Source organism: Lepus europaeus, chromosome 1 (assembly GCF_033115175.1).
Source record: "Lepus europaeus isolate LE1 chromosome 1, mLepTim1.pri, whole genome shotgun sequence".
NCBI lineage: Eukaryota > Metazoa > Chordata > Mammalia > Lagomorpha > Leporidae > Lepus > Lepus europaeus.
The window spans coordinates 135622331-135649069 of NC_084827.1; the positions used below are offsets into that span (position 1 = coordinate 135622331).

Genomic DNA, 26739 nt, shown 5'->3' on the forward strand with positions numbered 1-26739 from the left:
CAACACATATTTAACGTATTCTACAATTATTTCCACGTATTTAATATTTATTCTTCGCTCAGTTCTGCTTTGAGCACACACATGAATTGCCCTGTTTATTTCTCACACAAGTCATATTCGGAATGGGGAAGATCTTTCTCACTTCATTTTAAACATGAGGCAAAAAGAAAGTAGGAAACTTACCCAAGTTTAATAGACCAGCAGAGCTCAGGCTAGAGGCCATGTCTGCTTTGCATCAGAGGCCAGGGCATAAATGTTATACTCACTTTGGAGACATTCAATCTCCATGAACCACATAAACACTCTGCATCACCTCACTTCTAATTCTTTGAGTGAAACTTGATGCTTCCCAGTTACGTTTATTGCTGACAAATCCTTGCAACTCACCTTCATCTCCTCTTCTATTCAGTGAGCCTCAGAGCAGAGACCTATTATCCATGTGGTTGTGCATCACAGTGTAAGGGTGTGACACAGTGCAAGCACTCACAGCTGTCTGTTGAATAGATGGAAACCATCAGCAAGCCTGTTTCTCATTGCTCCCAGGCTAAGGGAAACGCTGACTTGTATGGACACTTAGGGCATACGTGGAAAGAACCATTAAAGGAGGTCTTCTTGGGGAGTCACAGGGGCTTCACTGATAAGGTATTATTTGCTTTGGGTATTGTGAGGAGAAGGACACAAGGAGTGCATGAGGAGGGTATAAAATCTTAGAAGCAAGACATCTGAGTAGGGTTAGAGAATGCTGAATGAATTCTGCAGATCTTGCTGTGAAAGGGCTCGCTCACCCAGCCTGGTGGCTCCTCCTTCAGGGGTGCGCGCACTCTGCTCTGACCCCTGCTGCTACTTTTGTCACATTTTTTATCATTTATTTACCTCAGTCTCTCCCATTGGACTGTGAGACCTTTGATGCAAGAAACCAGGATGATCTGATAGCGATCACCTTTCAGGCCGGGTTCTGCCTTATTTATCTTTGTCTTCCCGTAGTCTTGCCTGATGCTGGTAATTGGTGGCCTTCAGTAAATATATCATGTATAGAAATGAATGAATGGGTGAGTGAATGATATGGATCTTTAGCTGTTTATCTAAAATGAATTTTGAACTTAAGTTTAGGACAAACAACAGAAGTAGTTTAAGTAGTCTTGGGTAGTAATAAAAGTACAGTTCCTTTTCCCTGAATATACAGATTCTTATATTACAGATATAAAAGTGAACTTAGGGATGAGGAAGTTGAGATCTAAGATATGAAATGATTTGCTCTTGGTTCTGCAGCAAATTTTTGGTGAAGTGAGACTTGAATTTAGCGACCATGCATCTCAGTTAAACTTATTTTCCACAATTTCTCCTATATACTCTGCTGATCAGATCACAACTGTAGTAGACTGTACAATTCTGAGTTCTACACTTAAAGACAAAGAAGACTTGTCTCAGGAAGAGTGATGTAGATGCTAAGACAATGTGGAAAATATATCACGTGAAGAGCAGCCAAAGAAATTAGCGATGTTTCACTTGGAAAAGAAAATGCTTGCAGAGGGGCTGGGGCATGAGTTGGGAAAACACAATTTCTGTCTTTACATTTTAAGTACATGTCATTATTCCTTTGCTTCAGAGAGGAAAAATAGTAACCATGGGTAGAAATCACAGAGAGGTGTCAATTCAACATGATTAAGAATCTTCTGAAAAGTCAGAATTGCCCAAGAATGAAAGTCCCAGTGATAAGCAAGTATAGGCTGAATGATTATCTGTAGGACTGTATTTTGAGTTCTTTAGAGCTCCTTCTTTCTTTATTTATCCCTAGGACATTGAATGGTGCTGGGCACAAAGTATATGCTCATTTAAGATCTACTGTGCATCTTTTAAATGGGATTCTTTCACGGAGTGGGTGAGCACAGAGGTGAACAAGAGTATATTGTATGAACTCCAGTGGTTTTTCCAACACTTAATATTTATGATCTTTGATAAAAATTCATGTGTGGTAATGTATCAATATCTAACAAAGTGTGTCATTTCATATGTTTAGGAGTCAAAAGTAAGTAGAGTTGTCATTTCTTTTAAATTCTACAAATGTTGGATGTTTTTACTCTTCCTTTGGGAGGAGGAAGGATTTGTTTGCTACAACTACTATCTTACAAAGTAGTCCATGGCTAGTTAGATTTTTGTACCTGTTAACCAACTAAACTTCCATGTAGAAGTTTCAAAGAAATTTGCTTCTACCACTATCATAGGAATTATTTATGGAAACACATAAATGGTGGTTGTGCCAATAGATTCACACTTTTCAAAGTGATGACTAACCTAAAAAAGCAGGTTTTTCAAAGCCCTAAATCCAGTTTAGATCATCACCTTTATTTACATTTTAACAAATATCTTAAGTATCACTTTATAAAAGTTATTTTTCACTGAATATTTTATATTCAGAATGTGTTGATTTGATACTTGTGGTTTTTTTTTTTTTTTTTTTTTTTTTTTTTGGATACAGGAATGTCATTCCTTTTAGGCCACACACAGAGGTCACTTGAAGGAGACAAAGAGAGCTTTATTTAGATTTACTCATTTTAGTCATGGAAAGCTGTGCAGAGATAAATGAAAATAAGGCAATTATGTGATGCCTTATCTTCATCTTATTTTTTTGAGAATTTTCAGTTTACTGTTTTTCAAAAAAGCGATCATACCTATTTGTATGCTCAAATCAAACACAAATCCATACCAACTTCCCTATAAGATCTTTCAGATGCTATGGGATTAATTTTCTTTCTTATCTCATCATATAAATATGGATTTCTCTGGTTTTCTGAAATAGTGTCATCATCTTAGTTTTATTTCAAATAATGATGCTGTGTTAGCCATAAAGCTATTCATGGAGTATTTGGTTGCAAATGTGATTTCTATTCTAAAACAATATACTATAAATATGGTAGGATACCTCTGAGAAGTCACAATTTTAATGTTTCACATTTAATTTTGTTAATTACATTTTTCTCCTAGCTGTTAATTCCTCTTGTCTAAATGGTATAGATTTTTGCCACTTATCTATATCTAATATGCAACTTAAAACTTGCTTAGGGTCTTTGGATATATGTACTTAACTGGGAGATTCTATACTGCTTCCCAAATAGAAACCAATATCTTTTTTCCCTCTCTCCTTTATGAGAAATAAAACATTTTTTTCCATCCCCTTCTTCTTTGATTTAATTTATGTTAATGAAATAATATTATTTCTGCTTTAAGAATGAAAATAGAAGACTAGGAAAGAAAGTTGATGAAATAAGCTGATTCAAAGATCTGAAATATTTTATCCTCACTCTATAAAAAGTAAGTTATTTTTCCTTTTTTCCAACAACCATCATTTCCCTTTATCTTGGAATCACTCAAAACCTAGCCACTGAGTCCTGTATGAACTAATATGCTGTCTGAAGATGTGGAAAAAGATGAAATACTGGCACTTGTACAGATTTTCTAGTTTGATTATATTTACAGTTATGAAATACTGCACAGTTAAGAATGCCAACTTTTTCTCATCACTGAGTATTTATTATATATAACAAATACATGGGAAAGAAAAAACTATATTGTGTGATATAAATAGTTTATTTACATTACAGAAAAAACATCAAGACAATGTATACTATTTCAAATATATCCATACATAATCAAATATAGCTGTAGTACATGTTTTCATTGGTGTAGATTACCACAAATGCAAGGCAACATGTGTAGATCTCTTGTCTTATTCTTTTGTCTATAATACTGTATTGTGTAGTCCAAGCTCTCGGTAGTCCAGTCACTGTGAAACATGCTCCCTTTAGATTAACCTCGTGGATGCTCTTGTTGTGTTGTCTGAACTGTAGTGCCCTGTGTTTTGCTTCTGTCTGTGAATTCTGTTGCTTCTGGGGCATTTCCTAGAAGGTTGGAAAGTTTACAAATCTTAGTCCAATGCGATTACCTAAAGTTTGCTCCTACAATCACAGAGCGAAGCTGTGGATCACACAATTTGTTAAAATACTTCAGGTGAAATAGTTTATCAGTAGGAGTTGGTGATATTTTCAAAAAGTTATGTTTTTTGCTTCTCCTTTGCAGGTGTCTTTCAGCTTCTGCTGAGAACTGAATAACAGAAGTGGAAATTGAAGAACACATCTACCTTGTCTTCAGCTGGTGACCCACTAAGGCACAAAGGCTGGACTCAGCACAACACGATAAAATAAGTTGTGAGCTTATCTGATTTCACATTAAAGGTCTTCAAACATGCATACCTTAGCTGTACTAAGGATGAGTGCTATATTGACAGGTCAATGCTGAAAGCTGAAATTCTATCAAACCAGAGAATCAACCAACTGTTAACATCATGTATGCCATGTAAAAGAATATTGTTTTGGTCGAATCTAATGTAATTTTTGTGCATGAATACTATAAGCTAGACACATAACTTAGTACTAATTATGTAGCTTCTATAAAAGGTTAATTTTTAGTGAAATTATTCTGAAAAATCTCTGATTTTTTTTATTTTGTAATAAACCATACACACAAGAACAATATAAAGTCTACATAAAATCCTATTACAACAAGCTTTGAGATATTAGAGACTGTGTAATAATCTACATATACACATGCATACACTTCTTATAGGCAACAGATGTGTGTGCACGTGTGTTGAGAGTTTTTATGGCAAGGATAGATTTGTTGAAATGAACTTGGAGCTGGAAACAATATTCCTAGAAAGTGAGATCTGAAGATAAAAAGACTGAAAATCCAACTTCTCAACAGGGCAACTCTTTTCATTTTGGAACATGTCTCTAGATGTCCATATTTTTTGTGACACATGTTCTGTTTAAGAGGAGAGCAGGTGTTTGACTAAAATAGTAAAGAAAAATAGGGAAAGGAATTAGAAAAAAAGAAAGGTGGAAAAAGAAAAAAGAGGCACATAAGAGAAGACACCAGGTAAGAAAGCCATCAAAACAAAAATTGAGGAGACCTCTGCTTGGCATGATTTCGTTAATCTTCTAGCAAGTGAATGGTTGGTAATAGGTCTTGACAAGTGTGGCCAGGTCACCAGGGAGGTAGGATTTCTTGGAACTGGGTTGAGGGAGGTGACCTAGTTGGAAAATTTGATTACTAAGCAGAAAGTTTTCAAGTGAACGGAATGAATACACACTGAGAATTGGTGTGGTTTATTGAACGAAATGACTCCTGGAAAGGCTTGAAAAGATCTGGTGATTCTAGAACAACAGATTTATAAAATGTTTTATAATTGTATTAATTGAGTTCATGTGCTATTTCTCCTCCTCAAAAACAAAGAGAGGATAAGTTTTGTTTTCACAAAAAAATTTAAAAAGCATATGCCTTTAAGAAGTGGTTTACTCTAATTTGGAGCTCAGTTTAGGTAGCCTTGAGCATCAGAATTTACAAAATCATGGCCAGCAAAGGGGTAGTGTGTGCCATGATTAAAGGCACAGGCTCTGAGATTGAACAGCCTGTCTGCCTTTCTTGTTCAGTTATGTGATTTCAGCAATTTTCTAAATTCTCATAATTTACAGTCCCTATTTGAAACATAGAAAACTTCTCTTTGTAATGCTATTAAATCTGTTAAGTCTATGTATGTGTATATCTAGACATAGATACACACACGCTTTACACACACACACACAGAGCCCCTCACAGATCAGAACCCTGCAAATTCCTAGTGATTTTACTACATATGGAAATGGAATTGTGTTGAATAGCATAACTGAAAAAGTATGCTACATTTAAATTTTGCATGCCTGTCAGTACATGAAATAGCACTCAAATTATGAGATTATGTCCATTAAATACAGGTTTGGCTTTTCATGTATCAGTATTACCTAGATATTAGACAGCTCAAGAACCTAAGAGCAATATGACATAGTTTCCTGTTTTTTCTATTTTTTCTTTTTACACTCAACATTTTTGCTTTCTGGAGTTATCTTTATTTTCCCCAGAATCTATTTTAATATAATTCATCGACTCAGTTGGCATCTACATGTGAGAGTTGAGCTTATGAACTCAACTTGGCTTAAAGCAACACAAAGCTCCAGCCAATGATCTTCCCTTAAGCCTTTAGGCCTGGTGAGGATTTATGAACCATATTTTGTCTTTTTCAAGAGCAAATGCCACACTTGTCCTCAAAGAAGATAGTGCAATCCAGATACTGAGATGTATTATGGCCTTTATTTTCTAAAGATATGATACTGTCTTTTATTTTCTAGTCTTTTGAAAACAATTTTTGAGAAAGTTTCTGATTTACTGTGGAGCTATACCAATGAATGAAAGCCTAAATGCCTTGTGAATTTGGCAAAAACCTTGAAAAATGTCCCTGAAACTTTTTAAAAGAGAGTGAAATCAAGTCAGAAACTTAGCTTCAATAACTTCTGGTTGCATTGGATGTAAACAATATGCATTTGGTTTGCAATCTGATTCTTGATTATCAGGGGTTTGCACACAAATGGAATTAAGAAAATATCTGGCCTTTCTCCTTTATGCAAATCCCAATACTAGACATCACTAATCAATCATTGCTTTCCCCTTGAGATGAGACAAAACCTCAGTCTTTCTCTCACCTGGGTCTTCAGGAAATAATTGCTTTCTGATGGAATTCAGGATTTCATATAAAAACTTATTTGCTTCATATTTCCATGTATCAAATATTTTCATTTATAAAATATAATTTCTCATCACACTTTTTTTGCAATTTATGGTAAGAAGCTATTTTGTCATCTTAAGATAAAAATATAGTTGTTGCTTATACTGAGATACCTAAAACTGATTATATCTGAGAGTTATATTTGGAATATAAGTGTTATAAAGGAGAGATATAACTCAATACTTTTCAAGACCTTGTATAACATCTTTCCTGACCTTGTTTGACATATTGATCTTTCTGGGTAAGGTACACTGGTCATTTAAATAATTTGTTAGTAGTCTGTATGAAGATTGACCTTTCATAGTTGAAAGAGAAAAGCATATTTAAACAAAAGTTGACATTGTATATTAAACAAGCTTTCATTTAGAAAATAAATAATTATCATCATAATATAAAAATAAGGAAAATAACTTGTACCACTTCAATGTGGTACATGCCTTTCCACTTGGCTGTGGTTTCACAGGAAGAAATAGGACTTACAGGGGCTGGAAGGCTCTGGAGTCCAGGAACAGCCTCCTAGTTAGAAGGCTTTGCTTTGACAAGGGAGGAACACCACACCCCTATCCCTGGTGGCCACTGGGTACATTACTGACCTTGTAATGCAGAGGACCACCACGCAGATGACAGCAATCTGAATCGTTCCAATCACAGCCGCAATTAAGACATACTGAAATCGTACAGGACCAGGAACAACGTATAGAACACTGTAGTCCTTTTTTTCACAGTGTTGTCCAGTATATCCAGCATCACACCTGGAAGAAATGATAATACCTGGTTACCTGTAGCTGCTGGATTCATTTTTATAGTTGGTCAATAAGCATTTATCTGTATAATGAAATTAGGATTTTTTTTTGGTCTCCCTTTCTAAATAAACACAACTGTAGATATGGTTCTGAACCACTTTTTTTAAAACAGGATTTCTTTGTGTTTGTAGTTTGGAGGATTCATTATTTATTATTATATTTACAATAATGGATTTTTTAAAAAATTTTTTGACAGGCAGAGTGGACAGTGAGAGAGAGAGACAGAGAGAAAGGTCTTCCTTTGCCGTTGGTTCACCCTCCAATGGCTGCCACGGCCGGCGCGCTGCGGCCAGTGCACCACGCTGATCTGATGGTAGGAGCCAGGTGCTTCTCCTGGTCTCCCATGCAGGTGCAGAGCCCAAGCACTTGGACCATCCTCCACTGCACTCCCTGGCCACAGCAGAGAGCTGGCCTGGAAGAGGGGCAGCCGGGACAGAATCTGGCGCCCCGAGCGGGACTAGAACCCGGTGTGCTGGCGGCGCCGCAAGGCAGAGGATTAGCCTATTGAGCCACGGCGCCGGCCTACAATAATGGATTTTTAAGATGGAAGGATTGCTAGATAATTTGATGACAGCACAGATATAATACATGTTCAGAAATAATTGCTCTTTCTATGTTTTTTTTCAGCAGAACTTTGCATCTTATTTAATTTGCTCCTTAATCAGCCAATGTCAGTAGAAACATTTGTATCTGAAGGTATGAATAAAAAATAAGGCTATTTCTTCTGGATAAAACACTCCCTGTGCTGTTATCAGAACAAGTGTTGAAAAATATTAGAATTAAAGGTGTAGTAAGAATCACTTCTTTAATTTGCTGGTCATAAAGGTGTATACTGATGTTGGAGAGTTAAATTATATTAGAGAAAAAAATGATTATGATATAATACAACCCTGGTGCTATTCGTCTGAGAATAAGTGTTGCTCCTTACTCACTGAAGCTCACCCAAAGGTTAAGGTAAACAATATGTATAGTTTTAAAAATATTTGTTTATTTCTTTATTTGAAAGACACACAGAGAGAGAAAGAGAGAGAGAGAGAGAGAGAGAGAGAGAGAGAGAGAAAATGTTCCATCTACTGTTTTACTCCCCAAATGGCTAGAATAGCCAGGGCTGGGCCAAGCCAAAGCCAGAGCCAGGAATTCCATCCTGGTCCCCCATGTAGATGGCAGGGGCCAAGCACTTTGGGCTGTCATCTGCTGCCTTCCCAGGAGCATTAGCAGGGAGGGAACTGATTGGAAATAATGGAGTAGCCAGGACTCAAGCCGGTACTTTGATTAGGAGATACCGGTGTTGCAAGTGGCAGTTTAACCTACTATACCACAATGCTGGCCCCAAGAAATCTGCATGTTAAAGCTGGCATTTGACAATGAAATGAGATAGCAGTCTATTAAAAAATAATTCTAAAGAGAGAATCAAGTGGTCATTGATTTTTGTGGAACTATTTTAGTACTTCACTTTGAATTTCTGGGAACCCCATCCTGCCATCTTTCCTTTCTGTGTCAGAAAGGGTTTAATGATGGCGACTCTGCTGATGAGAGGGACAGCAGGACTAAGGTCCTGGTCATGCTCACTCTACTGGGCTCCAATTAAAAGGCAGTTACCTGGGTATTCAGTGAAGATAGATAAGAAAGGAGGGCAGTTCTAGATGGTACATGGGGTAGTGGGCAGAGAGGAGAGAGAGAGAAGGGAGGATCAATTTTTTTGGCTTCTAAAACACAGCCTACTTTATTACACACCACTTGTATATCAATTTAAATAAAATATTTATTCATGTTGACTTTACCATCTTCGAGATAGTTTTGTTCTAGACACGAATGGTCAGCAGATATTGACACTCATAAGGTACTGCAGACAAACGATATCTTCATGCCTCTATTGAGTGTGAATCTGAGATCTGGCGCTGCATCATCTCACTGTGCAGGGTGCCCTAGGCAGCAGACCCATGGAGAACCGCGAGTGCCTTGAAAACCTAGGATCATTATGAAAAGATCTGAAGGAATTTGGGAAGGATGACCTCTCTGAAGCAACCATGCTACCTAATGCACATAAGGCCTCACTTGTTTGTTTATTTGATAAAGATTTATTGAGCATCTGATATGAGCTGACATTGTTCTATGTGGAGGGTAAAGAGCAGAGAGGAATACAGAGGAGCCTGTATCTTTAAGGAACATGTAATACTCGACGTAGAGTTTTCAATTCTAGTGGAGGAGTATCTGCGGAGAGGTGTTTACATAGTAATCAGTTGTGTAAGGCACATGCATTTGTTTTTGGATTTTTAGTGCATGCATACTTGTGTGTGTATGTTTGTGTGTACAGGGGAGATGAAGCTTTGCAGCTCATTGCCTATTCAGGCAGAATCCCAACAAATTCTGTATAAACATCTATAATGTACTTTCTATACTGTTGCTTTCTACATTTTAGAAGCTGAGAAGTGAAAAACCTTACCTGCAAGATGGCTCCTGCATATTGATAGAATGTTCGCACTTCCCATGCATGCAGAAGCCATTGTAGTGCTCTGGACAAGGTATGTGGTGTTCTCTGGCACTTTCTTCTAATTTGTTAGCATTCTCTGTGAACACAGATAAAAGCAAGAACCCCTGTAAATACTTTCTTAGCTCAGTAAGATCAACCAGTACATTAAGAAGCAAAGCTACAGTAGGCATAGGTATTTAAAAGGGCAAGAACTAAAAGGACACATCTTCTAGAAGCAAGAGGGAGAAAGAATTGAAAGACACACATCTTTACAATTGTGTTTAGAGATGAAACTGCAAAATTACCCAGTGCTTTTCATGCAATTTCCTACATCTTTAACAGCCAGTGATGTTTCTCTGAGTTGCCAGCCAGCTTTAATTTTCCTTGTGTAGGGACTGTACATTGATCATAAAATAATACAAGAAGAAATATCCCATTTTTGAATTTCAAAGCCCAGCATAATGTCCTTAAGAGTAAATTGCTGTAATACCTTGATATTTTCTCAATGTGAAAGCTTAAAAGTTAAAATATGGCCATGTTCAACTGTTAAACAGACATTTTCCAAACCAAATGCAAATTTCAACAAATGTATTCTTTTAGGTTCTTTTAATCTACTGGGAATATGATTTGTACTAGCATCCATACATTTTTTATTGCAAAAAAAAGCTACTGAAAGAGAAAATGTTATTTCAAAATCACTTATGTAGATATTCACATAGTACATACTGAAAACCATAAGTATCTATATAAATACACATGCATAATTTTTTAAATTTATTTTATTCATTTGAAAGGCAGAGAGAAAGAGATCTCCTGTTCACTGCTGGTTCATACCCAAAATGCCTGCAACAGCTGAAGATAGGAGCCAGAAATTCAATCTGGGACTCCCAGGTGGGTGTCAGGGACCCAACTGTTTGAACCATCACCCATTAGCAGGAAACAAATCAGGCATAGGAGCTGGGATTTGAACCTAGGCACTCTGACATGGGATGTGGAAATCCCAAGCGGCATCTTAACTGTTATGTCAGAGGCCCACTCCTATAAATGTTTTAATGAATAATGTTTGATTTATGTTAATGATGCTATATGAAATTTAACTTATGATAAGGAAAAATCTCATATTCCAAAATGAATCCTTCCTATAGTCATTAACAATAATTTTTCTTTCCTTGTGTTTTTATAAACATAGACACATATTTTTTTCTTAACCTTTCTTAATCCAAATGCATTTGCTTCATATATGTATTGGCATCTCTAACTGATCTTTGACTTTTTTAAATGTTCATTTTATAACAAAACAGTTTCCCTTTTCTCCATTTATTTCTATACTCCTAAATCTGATATTCTTCAAGATTTCTGCCCAAATACATGAGAAATAGAAGTTTCTTGAACTCAACCTAAAGACACTATTCAGTTTTACAGCAAATGGTCAGCAGTAATGGAAGATTGTAAGTGAATGACTATTTCATGAGATAGATTATTTCCTATTATTACCACATAGGGCTATATATTTTTACTACAGTATATTCTTATAATTTTTACTGGCAGTCAAGTTTGATGATCATATTCATCAGGAGAAAAAATGCCTCTGGTATTAGTGAATCAGACAAATATATTATTTATATGTAAGTAGAGCTATAAAATATCTATACATTTTAAGATCTATATGCCATCAACAAAACATTAAAGTTCGAAATAAATTGTTAACTATATTTAGTGCTTTCTTGTGTAGGGATATTTATGTACATTGTTACAATGGGTAATATTTCAAATTATGTATCCAAATTGGTAACAGATTTACCATTAAGTATGCTAGAGAGCTTGTACATGACATTTAAATCATTTGTTTGTTTTATCTCTTTGTCTCCTTAGCTTTGATGGTTACTGATCCTTCATTTGCTTTGTATTTCTACATTGATAATGACCAATAAATTGAACAAACTGCTTCCATGGAGAAGACGAGGAGTGTATAGAACTTTCTCTCTTGATTTCTCCTCCATTCTTCCAAATTCTTTTGGAATTTTGTGACATGATGTTTTTGGTAGCAAGTCATATCTACAGTAGACAAACTGTAATGGGATAGTATAAAATGAAATTTCCCACTTGCCAACAGGTGACCAAGATGGAAACAGCACAGCCACGGTATTTACATGCACCGTGAGGTGGGCTGTGGTAACTCATGAATCCATGGAGGAGACTGGGCTTATTTTGGGTAGGGCCAGGGGCTACAAGCAAGAGCAAGCAAACCATGCACCTGCTGTTTAAAGGAGACTTTAGCAGTGGGGTTTGTCAGTCCCACTGCTGATGTAATGAACCAGCACTGATTTTGCCTCTTAGTTCTGGGTCTTCTTCCCATAACAAACTATTCAACACTTCTATTTAGTGTTTATTAGTAACTCTTCAGCGCTTGTGCACACCTGCATGCAGAGGAATTTTCTGTGACTTGCCTACATTTCCATTGCAGTTGTCTCTTCAATCATAATATTTTTCCCAACACACCTTATTATGGCTATTTTCCTTTCTGTCAGTTGCAAAAGAAGATCTAGAATTTTCTTAACTGAAAATCCATTTTTAGGCCATTTTATTTTTAACACTGTATCTTACCCTATTCTTATAGTTTGTTTCTGGGTTTGTACCATATGCACAATCATGAACTGAAGTCTAAAAGCAAAGTAAGAATGTGTATCAGTGAAGCTGTTGTCTTAGTGTGGTTGAGCTCTGGATATTTTACAAAGTTCATTATGTAGCCAGAAGGACCACATGGGAAGGGAAGAGTTTGCATCATAAAATCTGCTAATTAGTTTACAGCATTCCTTGTGAGCTTGGAGTGTTCTGTTATGTTGCTTATAGGATACGGTCAAATAAGGAAGCTGAGAGATTGAAAATAAATAAGTGGAAGAAATGATTCCCGGACAAGAAAATGAGAAATAATCAATATATGTCAACAAATTTATAATATATCCAACCAAGTAAACCAGTTGATTGAAAACTTGAATTATATAACCACTTCTAGCAATGTAATAGACATGGTTTAGAAATGAAATTTAAGTGTATTAAGAACAGTAGATGCACAGAAATCTAATATTCAAATAAATAAGTGTATGGACTATGGTGAGTATTTGTGATTCTGGATTTTATGTACAACGAGTATTCCAGCAGTGATGACGCATTTAAAGGTTTAAAATCATATAAAAATGATACTTCAGAAGATTGCATGTTTCCTCCAGTGGCTGACAGTTCAGACATTGATTTCTCTGTCTTCCATTTAAAAAGAGGTTTAATGTAAGCGTTGTGCTGTTCCTTCCAAGAGAGATAGTGGTGATGTTAGAAACCCTTCATGCCTCTGTTTAAAATCCTCAACCAGCTTTCTGTTTAAATGTTTACAACTGGGTACTTTTGAGAGAGATCTTGACCCTTTTAGAAACAATTTCTGGTATAATTGGAGTTATTTGCGGCACAGCTAATAGGGCCGTATGTCCATTGCTAGTCAACACTCCAGTCAAGAGCTTTTGAAGAGGGCTGTTCTATATAGCACAGCAACACATATTGTTTCCATCCTGTGCTTTCAGGGACAACTACAGGGAAAGTCAAAGAGACAGAGAGAGTGGTGAATGGCAAGGACTTGCATTACCTCAAGTCAAGTAAGTTAAGTGGGCAGAAATGGGGCAGAGCTAGACTCAGTAGTTCAGACAAATCAATAGAGCTCTGTGTGTGTGTGCCTCTGTGTGTGTGCCTGTATACCACTACTCCTGGCTTCCTTTCCCTAAAAAATGTACGAACAAGAAGATGCTCAGAGAATTAATCTATCAACGTAACACATTATTGATTAAAGTAGAAATATAACAGTGTAGAATTTGATGAAAACTGTCAATATTTTTAAGTAAGCAATATTTTCTTTTGGACAATGGTTAGAATGTGGCCAGAGCAGTTCTGAACCAAGTTGTGTTATTTTTTTCAAGTGCTCTCCAGGTTCTTGTGTCCTGAAAAGTCAACTTGAACTTGCAAACCCAAAATCCCAATTGCAGAGATAGATATACCAGACTATTAGTGTCTGATGTTATTAAATATTTACTCAGTCTACTTGTTTCTTTCATTTTGAGGCTCTAGTCTCTAAATAGTCTTAAAACAATTTGATGTCTATATAGCCTACAAATTGAGAATGATGTTTGCAGAAGAAGATGGATATCTTATCCATCTGACAGTTATACATTTCATTTAGTGAACTGAGTGCTTCCAAATTCCTGTGTTTTTCCTTTGGAGGGGGCATAAGTCAACCTTCCTCAGCCCATCGAGTTTTAGGGTTTTGTAGGATCAAACTTCTGCACCCAAGGGCTGCATTCATTACAGTCTTTGAGGCCTTTTGGGGGCTGGTTACACACCATTTCTCTGGCAATAGACTCACTTTGTTTTAACCAGACCTTGCTTTCAAATATATACAAATTCCTTATGCCACTGATTCCCCAGGAAGAGTGTGAAGCAATGTAAGGATTTCAGAGTAAGTTCAAAGATTCTACAGTGAAGGTAACATCAAGTTTTAGTGAGGCAGATTTCTACTGTACATTCTTAAACAAGCGTGTTCAGGAAGGGGATGAGCTCTACAGAAGTAGTACATTTCCGGTGGTATTAAAAAGGAGCTGTGGTACCATTTCTCAGAGAAGCCACAGGCTGTTAGTGTACAGTAGATTAGATTATTTCAGACCTCTGGGTTCTTTGAACCCTGAAGGTAATATTCATTTCTATTGATAATATTTACTTCTAGCAAATTATTACTAATTACTTACTATTATTTATTGTAAAATGCTATTTTTGATATCCTGAAGTAGAATGGAGAAACAGAGACAGTCTTTAGGTATATTAAACAAAATAAATCATTTTTGCTTAATTATGAGAACATTTACTTTTCCCAAGAGTATAAATTATCTTGACGTTTGACTGTGTCTATACTTCAGACATTCTAGCAAAAAGTGACTTTTATTATTTATCACCTTCCTTTGGGTGAACAATATGTTTTTTGAATTAAAATTCAATTTTTAACACCATGCTTTAACATCACACTTTATCTTGACAAGCCACGTGCATGTGAGCAGTGCAGTTTGGCTTATTATCTTTTCAAGTATCTCTCACTGTGGGCACACAGAATACATATTGCTTTTCTAGAAAATCAACATTTTCAGTGTTGAATCTATTTATATAATGCTGCTATTTTTCATATTTAGTGATAATATGAGGAAACTCCCGCACTGAAATATTCATATTCTTAAACATTTGTTGCAATTTCTTAATTTTACATTTTCCCTATTTATTGCCATATCTCCAAAGCAATTGGAAGCTAATTTTATTTAGCCAACTAGGAAAAGAATAACCATGTTACTCTCCATTATGTTTGCATTATTCCTGGGACAGATACAAATTATGAATCTGAAGGAAAGTCATGATCCTCCTGTTGTTGATTAGAGCTGGTTTCAGAGAAGATGTAGAATTCTTATGATTTCCTCTCCTTATCTTATCAGGTATAAACATACGAGGTGGCAGTGAAACCTCACAGCTAGCTTGAATTGCAACTGAAGTTTCTTTAAAGACCAGAAAAGTGTTCCTATTGAATGGATTCTGAATGCAATGCAATATGAATTCTTGCAACATAACAAATCCCATAATAGCCTCACCTGCTGTCACTGTTTCTTCAAGGCAAGATGAGTAGATGAGAAGAGTCTCTCCTTTTTTAAGCCTCTAGGACGGAGACCCAAATACGAATACTAACTAGAAGTGACAACTTAGTACAATGAATTTGGAGATATTTAAGTACACAATTCATTCCCAAGGTTTGAAAAGAGCAGAGACTATCATAGCATTCCTAGTGATTTAATTTCTGTGTAGACTAAGAAAAATAACTCTTTCAAATAGACACTGTATCCTTCAACTGCTACAAATTTAACATTTCTTCTGCAAGTGGAACATTGCCTTGTTTTTTCAGAAGAGTAATTGAAACTACTTCGTTCTGAAACTTTGCCACTGTATCAGTTGGAAGCACCATGAATGGAAGTAGAGACAGATTATCCCACCCACTGACCAGGCAGTCATATAAAACTTGAAATGTGGTTATCCATATCAATGCTTGTGTATGTAAATATTCGTATTGGACATAACACTAAAATAAAGTATGGGGCCGGCACTGTGGCATAACGGGTAAAGCCACTGCCTATAGTGCTGGCATCCCATATGGGGGCCAGTCCAAGTCCCAGCTGCTCCACTTCCGATCCAGCTCTCTGCTGTGGCCTGGTAAAGCAGTAGAAGATGGTCCAAGTCCTGCACCCACAAGGGAGACCCGGAACAAACTCCTGGCTCCTGACTTCGGATTGGCTCATCTCCGGTTGTTGCGGTCATCTGGGGAGTGAACCAGTGGTTGGAAGACCTCTCTCTCTCTCTCTCTGCTTCTCTGTAACTTTGACTTTCAAATAAATAAATAAATCTTTAAAAAATAAATAAAAATAAAGTAGAAGAAAACCAATTTTCATGTTACTTGTTCACTCTCAAGCAAGGCCTTGATATCATTAATCAAGAATTTCTTGGATATATGAAATTGGAAAAGGCACCAGCACCTGAAATATAAGCAGCAGTTTGGTGGGCTGGCGTCATTGAAATCCAACAATACTGTATGGTTATCTGCATAGGCTTCTATTATCTCAGTTTCTACAGGTAATATATTTACATAGACAAACACTGAGAAATCTGAAGTTGTGGTTCAGAAATCTATTTGTAACATTTCAACTTATGATATCCAAATACAATTTTTATAATTCAAAGATTTGGTTTAACAAAGATTAATACAGATCAGGCTAGACATTATGCACCTCCGAGAAAAAAGGAAATACTTTTGCTTGTTATTAGGAGCAAAGTAGGCAAATCTGCAACTGCTTGCTCTACTTTTTTTTTTTTCTTTTTTTTGAGAGGCAGAGTTAGACAGTGTGAGAGAGAGAGAGAGACAGAGAGAAAGGTCTTCCTTCCATTGGTTCACCCCCAAGTGGCCACTACAGCCGGGCGTGTTGCGGCCAGTGTGCTGCGCCAATCCAGTCAGGAGCCAGGTGCTTCCTCCTGGTCTCCTGTGCAGGTACAGGGCCCAAGGACCTGGGCCATCCTCCACTGCACTCCTGGGCCACAGTAGAGAGCTGGCCTGGAAGAGGAGCAACTGGGACAGATTCTGGCGCCCCAACCGGGACTAGAACCCGGAGTACTGGTGCCACAGGCGGAGGATTAGCCTAGTGAGCCGCGGCACCAGCCACTTGCTCTACTTTTTGACTCAGAAATGCCTTGTCTGGTACCAGATAGCAGAGATTGGCCGCAAAGAATGAAGACAGAAGGCAACTGGGAGAACCTGGATTCTGCCTCTAATGGACCTGTTCAGACCTCACTATTCAATCAAGAGCTTAGTAATGCTCAGTAAGTGGGCAACTCCCACAGGTTTAGAGGATTTAACTGGAAGATCCTTTAAAAATACAACATTTCTGAGATGTCTTGAGATGTCTTTGACAACATTTCTGTGTAAGTATTAGGCCTTGCGAAGAAGTAGGAAATCTATGGTTCATTAGTCTCTTGGGAGTTCAGAGCTGGAATTGCCTTAAGCTTATCTGGGGCAATTTGCAACAGATTTCCCACTGAGTTTTCTCTGCAGTATCTCTTCTTACATCCCGGATTCTCTTAGAAGACAAAGTTTGCTATAAACCTCAGAGAAAGAAAAAATATGGAACACCATTTTATACCAAGAATATCCTTCCTTTCTCTTGATCTAAAGCAATGTCTTTCTGGCCAAATTTATTTGCTTAGTAGCTAAACTGGGTATTCTTTCTTAGTGGATTTCTTTGGTGACAATGCTAAAAATGATGCTAAGTGAAAGAAGAAAGAAGCAGTGGGTTCAGGTCTCATCCATATTAGCCTTTCGGGTTACATGAGTCAAGCTATTTTCTCTTTATGCTGCATATACTGAAATGCATAAGGAAGTGTCTAAACTAAACTTTCTCAGGTTAACACATTTGTTTTCCTATGTGACCCTGAAGTTACCCATCAGCAGAGAGCAAGGAAGGTTGAGCATGGGGTATGTACTGGGACTCAGTGAAAGCAAAGGTTTTAGTAACATTTATGGAACCAAAAACCAGAACATTTTTAATTGATTCTGCAAATGTTTTTTGAGTAACTACTATGTGTCTCACAGTGTTATGGACAATATATCCATTGATTCAGCTTGTTGTTTTCCAAGTACAACTAAGAAAACAGATTCTTAGCACAAGATAATAAATGTATCCAGTATTACTTGAGACTATCCAAGGGAGCATTATTGTGTTAATGCTTAACATGATAAACATGTGCTGTTTATAGAAATCCTTTAAGGTAGATTTATAAAATTCTCATTTTTGTATTGATTAGGGACATGAAGGATACACAGATACATTATTTATCTTATGGATTTTCACAATTGATCAACAGAACTGTGGTCAATATGAAGCTCTTTCTAGGGTAACATACAACATGCAGTTAGAACCTGTTAAACACAAGACATCTGGCCTCCATATTTTATGCGTGATTTGTTCCTCATGACTGCTGACTCATTCGACCCACCTAGAGCCTATTGCTGATAGAAAAATACTCGCTGTTTTCCTTCTTTTGTCCTAAGAGAGGAATCTTGTCTACGATGAATGAATACCAACCCTTCCATTCTCAAGAGCTCTATCAATTATCTGCTTTTTCCCTGGAGTCTTCAACTCTCCCTTATCTCTTGCTCTTGTTCTTTAGCACTTTAACATGTTCAGATGGCTTGACTTCCTTTGTAAATAAAAATGTATTACCTCTCTTAATTCATGTCCTTTGGCAGACCTTTCTCCTTTCCCCCTAGACAGCTAAACTTCTGCAAAGTGTGGTCTGTGCTCCTTTTCATCACTTCCTGAAAGAACTCCCATTTATTCTTTAATCTGCATGCAGCTCAGTGGTCACTCTTTTCAGACACACTGTAGTGACCAGGGTCACCCGAAGCATCTCTGTTGCTTAAAGAAGCAATCTCTTCTTGACCTCAGCCTTCCCATTTCCCTCTTGTTGAATCCTGTCTTCCTTGGGTGTCCACGATACCACCTGCCTTTTATTTCATTTTGCTTGCTCCTTCCTACTTTGTTTTGTCACCTCCTTTTTTCTAACTGCCTTTGAGCGTTGATGCTTTTCTAAGGATTTTTCTTTTGTTACACTTTGAACATTCTCCCTGAGAAAGGGTTTATCCTCACTCAAGGCTTCTATTGTCCCCAACTACATTGGACTTCCAAATGTTGATCAGTCAGCCCAGGCCACCTTCCTCCAGGCAATCACATTTTCCAAAGTTTCTTAGCTATGAATCAGAGTGTCTAGTGCTCCCAGGCACCTCAAACTCATCAGACTTCTCCCACTTCCTTGCCTTGTTTCTCTTCCTAGGCATCTTCATCTACTCCTTGACCCAAACCAGAAATCTGCATTTCACTGAGTAAATCACTAAGTCCTGTGGTTTCTGCTTCTTCAACATCTTCCAAATTTCTCTATTTTTCTTCTACTGCTATTAACTTAAGTGAGATCACTTAAGTCACTACCTCTTAGCAAATCACCTTGCGTCAATCTCTAAATCAATTCTCCACACTGGAGCCAGTGTGATCTTCCCAGAAGAAAAATGCGAGCACATCCTGGTCTCCTAAAATGCCCTGAAACAAACAATTCTCCAGTTACTCCTCATTATTCCTTCAATGAATCAAACTTTAACATTACCTAGGAGACCATTCAGGATCCTGCTCCAGCTTCTCAATCCTCCCCATTTATAACTCTCTTGCCTCCTCCTGTATTCATCATATGAAATTTCTCTCTCTCCTCTGAGACTTCCCATATGCTGTTCCTTTTGCCTAGATAGCCATTTCTTCCCTTACACCTGCCAAATTGCCACTCTTCAATCATCATTGATGTTCCTTCCTCCCTGAAGCTTCTGTGGTGGTCTCCCATGCCCCCTCAGTCTGGGCTTACTGCTCCATTTACCTAAAAGAACTCTTTACTTGTCTGTGTGACTAATTTTCAAAGGGAAGACCTATGTTTACTTAGCACAGAAAATAAGATGCACACAGTTTTAAAATAAAACTTTCCTTAAGTTTTTCTTTGACATGGTTGCCTATTATGGAGAAGTTGCCAGAAAAATATCCAGAAGTGATGGCAAAAGAAAAGGAGAACAACTTCAGCAGGGGGAGGGTAGCATGTCAGTAAATGACTGAGGGGACAGTGACAACTGCCGTTAAGAAGGCGTGTCTGTGGGAGGAAGACAGCTGCAGACCCTGTGGAAATGGAACTGTACAATGCGACATGATCTCTTCTTCCCACAGCTTCTGGTGCAGCTAACAGAGGTGAGCAGATCATCCAGGTTTTCAAATAACATCCCCTGGCCTAGCATTGTGGTGCAGCCAACGACTTCCCTTGACACTGGCATATTCCATAGTGGAGTGTTAGTCTGAGTCCCAGCTGTACCACTTCTGATCCAACTTCCTACTAATGTACCTGGGAAGCCAGCAGAAGATGACACAAGTGTTTGGGTCCCTGCCCCCTATGTGGGAGACCTGGATGATTTGGCCTGGCCCAGCTGTGGCTGTCATAGTTATTTGGGGGAGTGAACTAGCAGATGGAAGATTTCTCTCTCTCTTTCTCTTAATCTCTCTCTCTCTCTTACTCTGCTTTTCAAATAAATGAAATAAATCTTTTGTTTGGTGGAGAGTTAAGCTTGTGATTATAAAATAAACTGAAAGTATGTCACTGTAAAAATTAAAAGACAAAATATGAAAGGAAAGAGGAGAAAGGGTGGGAACATGGATGGGAGGGGAGGTAGGATGGGAAGTATCACTATTCTAAATCTGTATATATGGAATACATGAAATATGTTCACCTTATATAAATAAAATGATTAAAATAAATATTAAAAATAGCATCCCCTCTGTTAACTAAGGATGTGTGATTCTAAAAGAAAGAATTTTTAAAAGATATATTTGTTACTTATTTATTTATTAATTTGAAAGGAAGAGTTAGAGAGTGAGAAAGAGAGCAAGAGAGCTTCCATCTGCTGGTTCAAATGGCCAGCAGAGGCCAGGGCTGGGCCAGGCCAAAACCAGGACCCAGGACTCTTCCTGGTCTCCTACATGGGTGCAGGGGCCCAAAGACTTGCTCCATCCTCTGCTGCTTTTCCCAGGCATATTAGCTGGAAGCTGGATTGGAAGTGAGCAGCCCAGAACTCGAACAGGTACCCATATGGGATGCTGGCAGTGCAGACGGCACCTTAACCTGCTGTCCCATAGCCTCAAGAAAGAATTTATAACCACCTTTATAGACTATATAATTTGGGAACTTTAGCTCCTTTAGGTGGAAAAAATGATACCTGTATGCATGGCATACCTCAAAACTCACACTGGAACTGTAAACCACCTGTTCTTAATTCATAGATTCTAATTTGGCCATGAACTCTGTGTCTATTGTATTATCCAGAAGTGAAAAGTGGTGAAGTTTTTAGGACAAGGAATGAGGAAATTTTCATTAAAATAAAAACAAAAAGCAGACAAATATATTTAAAAACAGAAACTAGGAGTATAAATTAATAGAACATTTTCATTATGTGCCTGTTTCTGAAAACAACCTTGCATTGATTCTCATGCTTAAAAATATTTATGATAGATGATGAACACCAAACTCGAAGTGAAGACATACTTGGAGGTATTGCAATGAGTAAGGCTAGCAATCAGCTTAGTTTTCCATAAGAGCACTTTAAAAGAACTGGAGAGCTTTTATAGTTTCTTAAATTCAAGTAATAAAAGGCATAGCTTTTACTCTTCAATAAGCTTTTGTGAGCAGAGTCTTAGAAGTTCTGGAGAAAAGACACTAGGATTAATATAAAATTCTCTATGGAGACAGGTTTAAAACTGAAATTCTAGAAAAAATAAAAGGAAATAAATAGAACTTTCATAAAATTGGGGGTAATAGTAATTTTAAAAGCTGGAAATTGTATTATTTAACTGGAATATTTCAGTTTAATGTTTAATTCAAAACATTAGTAAACTTCCTAGTGTAGAAATTGTAGATATTCACAGGCTAGCAATGCTGGATACCTGAGCAGCATTTACAGATTCAGCCCGTTAGTGTTTGGATGTCAGGGAGTCCTCTTAGACACTCTAGATGCTCCAACAGCCCTTTCAGAAGTACCTGGGTGTGTGCTCGACACTGCCTGTCCCACTGTTTGTGCAAAATGAAATCCCAGGTTTTTGTTCTGATCAACTGAGTCAGAATTAACAGCTAAGGAGCCTGGATCCCTTTTCTGAAAAAGTTGTTTTTCACTGACACAGAATTGTACATATTTTTGTACTCATTTATGACACATTAATAATTAGACATTTGATGTTTTGATATATGTGCATATTATGCAATGATAAAAACAGAAAAATTACCATATCCCTCACCCAAAACATTTATTATTTCTTTGTGGGGAAAACATTCAAACCCCTCGTCTAGCTATTTTGAAATACATTGTACATTATTGGTAACTATAGTCCTGTTTTAGTGGGAATACATTTTGCATCCGTCCTTTCTCCAAGTACTCTGGGGAATTCTGCTACTCACAGGATGTGGATCACAAAGCTCCTGTCCTCCTCTAGGCATTTATCCTCCTATCTCTTTGTCCTCATCCATCTGATCGATGCTGGGCTTTTCTGTGCCCTGATTTCCCTTTCTTACCCTGGTTACTGCCCTATAGCTGGGCACCTCCCCGCTCCCAGGTCTATCTTGATTGCTCTGCTATGAAATGCCAATCTCAGTCACAGTCCATGAGTGTGTGTGCAATGTTTTGCCCTTTGCTGCTCTTCCTGTGTCCACCTTTGGAATTCCTGGGAAGTCTTCAATGGCCTTCAGCTTGCCAGGCCTTGCTAACCTTGGGTAGTAAGTCTGAACAATTTCATTGTAGAATACCTTTGCCTCTTTTGAGAGCAGAGTGCTCAAAGAACAGGCTATCACAAGTGCCAACATCAGCGAGAAACTCCCACATTTTATCAAATTTCGAGCATCCTGGGACCAGTTTTTCCAACGTCCAAGCTTCTTTAATGACTCTGTTGGATAATGAATAAAATAACAACTCCCTGTGTGAAAGCAAATGAAGCATCCTCTTGGATATAGAAACAAATAACAGCTGAAAAAAGGTGCAGCTTATACCAATGTTTATGATTGCTTCAATTTCCAAGCAATAGAGGAGAGTCGGTCAATAGTTGATATCTATATAAATTCTGCTAGGCTACAGAAAATATAAAGACATAAGAAAGGCAGTAGGAGCAGGAAAGAAGGCAAAGAGAGGGAAATAAATGGAAACAAAATTAGCATGAATGGCCATGTGACAATTGGGGGAAATGATGCTACAACATAGAGCAGGTGTTAACAGCAGAAGATCAAGGACAGCTCTTCAGTTTCATGGGGCAAAACAAGCAGCCACCTGTGCTTCTAAATTGCAAGGCTTAAGGACATAGGACACACTCTCCAGGTGCAGCAGGCCTCATGGAAAAAGGGACAGGCAATAACACAAGTTCAAAAAGAGTTAGTTAAAAAAACTCCACAGATTTCTTCACCCTGTTTCCTCATAACCCTTAAAATGCTAACTTCCAATGTGAGATGCCAAGGGGGATGTACGTTATGGAATGATCACCTGTCTATGGAATAGCCTCCTTCTTTGGAAAGATATTTTGTGGGACTATTCCATTGGACTTCATTCTGGGAAACACTGCATTAGACCACAGCATCTCCAAATTTTTCATATCCCACAGTATACACAAAGAAAACAATAATATTCATTTTTTGGTAAAAGGAAGAAACACCTGCCCTGGAATTCCAGCTACCAAAGCCACATGGATGATCAAGGGGAATCCGTGCATTAACATACCTGGCACTCATTCAGGTGATACAAGCAAGCTTCACACTGCACTACACCCTCTCTTAGAACAGAGACTGTGAGACTGTGTATATTTATTGTGGTATCTCTAGGATTTATAACAGGGACTGGAACAAAGTGGGTGTTCAATATGTAGCTTGAATTAATTAAAGCGTAGTATAATGTAAGAGACATGATCAGCATCCACTTGAAATTCAGTGTGGTGGTTTTGAAAAAATAATGCCTCCAGGTTGTTTGTGTCAGAGGCAGCTGCACTTAGATGATGCACCCATCAAGGCAGATCCAAGCCTACCTCAGGTGACAAAGTAAGGTACAATTATGATGGAGAACTCTACTCAGCAGAATGCATAGTTCTGTATGAGGGAACTAGGTGCACAGGTAAAAGCCATATTTGCTATGTGCTCCAGTCTTCTTCAGTGAAAAGCAGAAATATGGAGGGAAAAAAGGTGTTGCTAGTCATAAAGGACAAGAAATGTATCTATAAATGTTTTGAAAGGACAAATTCAGGCATATATAGTAGGTTGCATATTTCTCCCCTATGATGTCATGGCCTAGTAAGGGCAATTAGAGAATTTATTGTGTAGATTTGGATAAATTTACAAATCTGGAATATTGCCATACTATAGTACTTGACCTAATTAATAGAAGTAATTCTCATTGATAGGGCTAGAAGGTATATTCTTCTGATACTCAAGGATATTCAAGGATATGACAAGAGGCATTTAAGAAACGATGCAGCTGATTATGCTGTGAATATTTCCTAAGTTGGGTCTGATGTTTCAAATTAGCCTTCTAGGTACAATTGATAATGAAAAGATAAGGAATCACTTCTAAGAACTGTGTAGTTTTGCTAAGAAGTAACTCCTGAACATAGCATAATCTTTTGAACAGTTTAACAATATTAAAATGTTATTCTGTTTTGATGACATCTCACAGTTCTGTTTTGGTACATTTTAATGAATCAAATATTCTTGTTCAAGCAGAATAAGACTGTCATTGCAGGAGGCATTGCTTCCTAAAATGAAATTTTTAATGATGTGATTAGAAATCCATCATAAATTTCCATACTGTTCCTCTATTTAATCTGTTCTCGAGACATAATAATACCAATGAACATGTATTTGTAAGCCTAGTATTACTTTTTCTTTTCTGCCAGTAAAATCTGACAGCTAGTGACTGGTAAGATAACCAAAATTTTATTGATTTCTGTCCTTGTATAAGGCATATTCTCCCAAAATTCACATCTATCTGGAACCTCAGAATGTGATCTTATTTGGATGAGGTAATACTAGATTAGGCGGGGCCATAATCCAGGGGCTACTGTGGTGTTCCTGTAAGTAGGCCATGTGAATACTCACAAGTAGGTCCCGTGAAGAGGCAGGCAGAAATTGGACTATGCTGCTGCACGCCAAAGCAGGCAGGGGCTGGAAGGGGGGAGGAGCCACTCTGCCTTTGAGACTGCAGGAAGTGTGGACAGGTGAATTTCAGACATTCAACCTCTAGAACTATGAGATAATACATTTCTGTTACATAACCTGGTTTGTGGTTATTTGTTAAGGGAGCAGCCAAAAACAAATACAGTTATATTTCCCCACTAAGCTCTTCCACCAATGAAGCATATGTTTTAATAGTTCATATGGCATCAATCAATGTATATGCACTGAGTGACTGTTTGAGAGGTGGGGGAAACTGACAGGGCCTTCCTGACTTATTAATGTGTCTTCTAAGAAAGGCAGTGATCTTACATTTCTCATTTTCTCGACCTTTATTGGAGAGAAGCAAATGAGCAAGAAGCAATCTGATATCAAAATCCGTTTCAAGAAAAAAGATTCTGGGTCACATCTGGGGTATGAGTTCCTATATTACCTCTGTTTGCATTTTCAGAATACCTGAATAACTGATGCTCATACGGAATTCTGACTCATTATTAAAATGTTGGAGTTTACTTAGCAACTTTTTTTTTTAAAGAAAGATGAGCGTTTTCTTTTTTCCTTTTTTAAAAATCTAGGACAACTCATTCCCCCTCACTCTCCAAGTATTTTAAATAGTTATGGATTTGCTCTTTTTTTTTCCTTCCCAGTTTTGAACAATTGATTTGCTTCTCACAATTCCTTAATTTCTGGGCAGTGATAACTTTTTTTTTTTAAGGAACCATTTTAGAAATAATTAAGGATCTGATGTGTTCTAAATTTTTTTTTTACTTGAACACCATTTAGAGCTTGAAATAGGATATTAACTAAATGATGTACCGTAGTCTTATAGTGTTAGTTTATGTTTTAACAGGTATAACACACTCTGAGTGTATAACTTGCACTCTCCAAGTACATGGTTAACCACTCAGGAAATCAATAGGGTTTCTAAGACATGTACAAATTTGAATTTGGAGAGAGTCAAACATCTAACTTGTTCATAGAAATAGAAGAGTTGACATTGAGAGTTGGACCTTACAGAGAATCATTTATTTTGCAACAGAGAAGCATGCAATGGATATGGTCAAATATGGTAGTGGAGTGTTACATAGGTCTCTTGCTTTCGGTAGCATCATCAATGCCAACCTATAACTTTTGGCTCTTGGCATGTGACCATGTTGGCCTTCATCTCCAGAGAAGACAAAAACGCATTTTCTCTCATGAGGTTTCCAAATTTACTAGAATTTGACTCTGCCTATACCTAATTTATTCATCAGTGGGTTCTTTCACTTTAAGAATAATTGACTATTGGCTGGCATTATGACACAGTGGATAAAGCCCCCACCTGCAATGTCGGCATCCCATATGGATGCCAGTTTGTAGCCTGGGAAAGCAGTAGAAGGTAGCCCAAGTCCTTGGGCCCCTGCACCCACGTGGAAGAGCTGGAGGAGGCT

The 26739-nt window shown here is 37.6% G+C and overlaps 1 protein-coding gene across 1 annotated transcript in view; it reads right to left on the reverse strand.

Moving 5' to 3' along the window:
• Positions 1-3580: 3580 nt before the first annotated feature.
• The window catches only part of TMEFF2 (transmembrane protein with EGF like and two follistatin like domains 2), a 269238-nt gene continuing 246079 nt past the window's right edge, over positions 3581-26739 (reverse strand). Inside the window, exons 8-10 of the mRNA XM_062201141.1 lie at positions 9899-10022; positions 7246-7404; positions 3581-3896 (exon numbers count right to left, since the gene is read on the reverse strand). Of these exons, the coding sequence (XP_062057125.1) occupies positions 3800-3896; positions 7246-7404; positions 9899-10022 (380 nt within the window). The 3' untranslated portion in view covers positions 3581-3799. The remainder of the gene's footprint in view (positions 3897-7245; positions 7405-9898; positions 10023-26739) is intronic.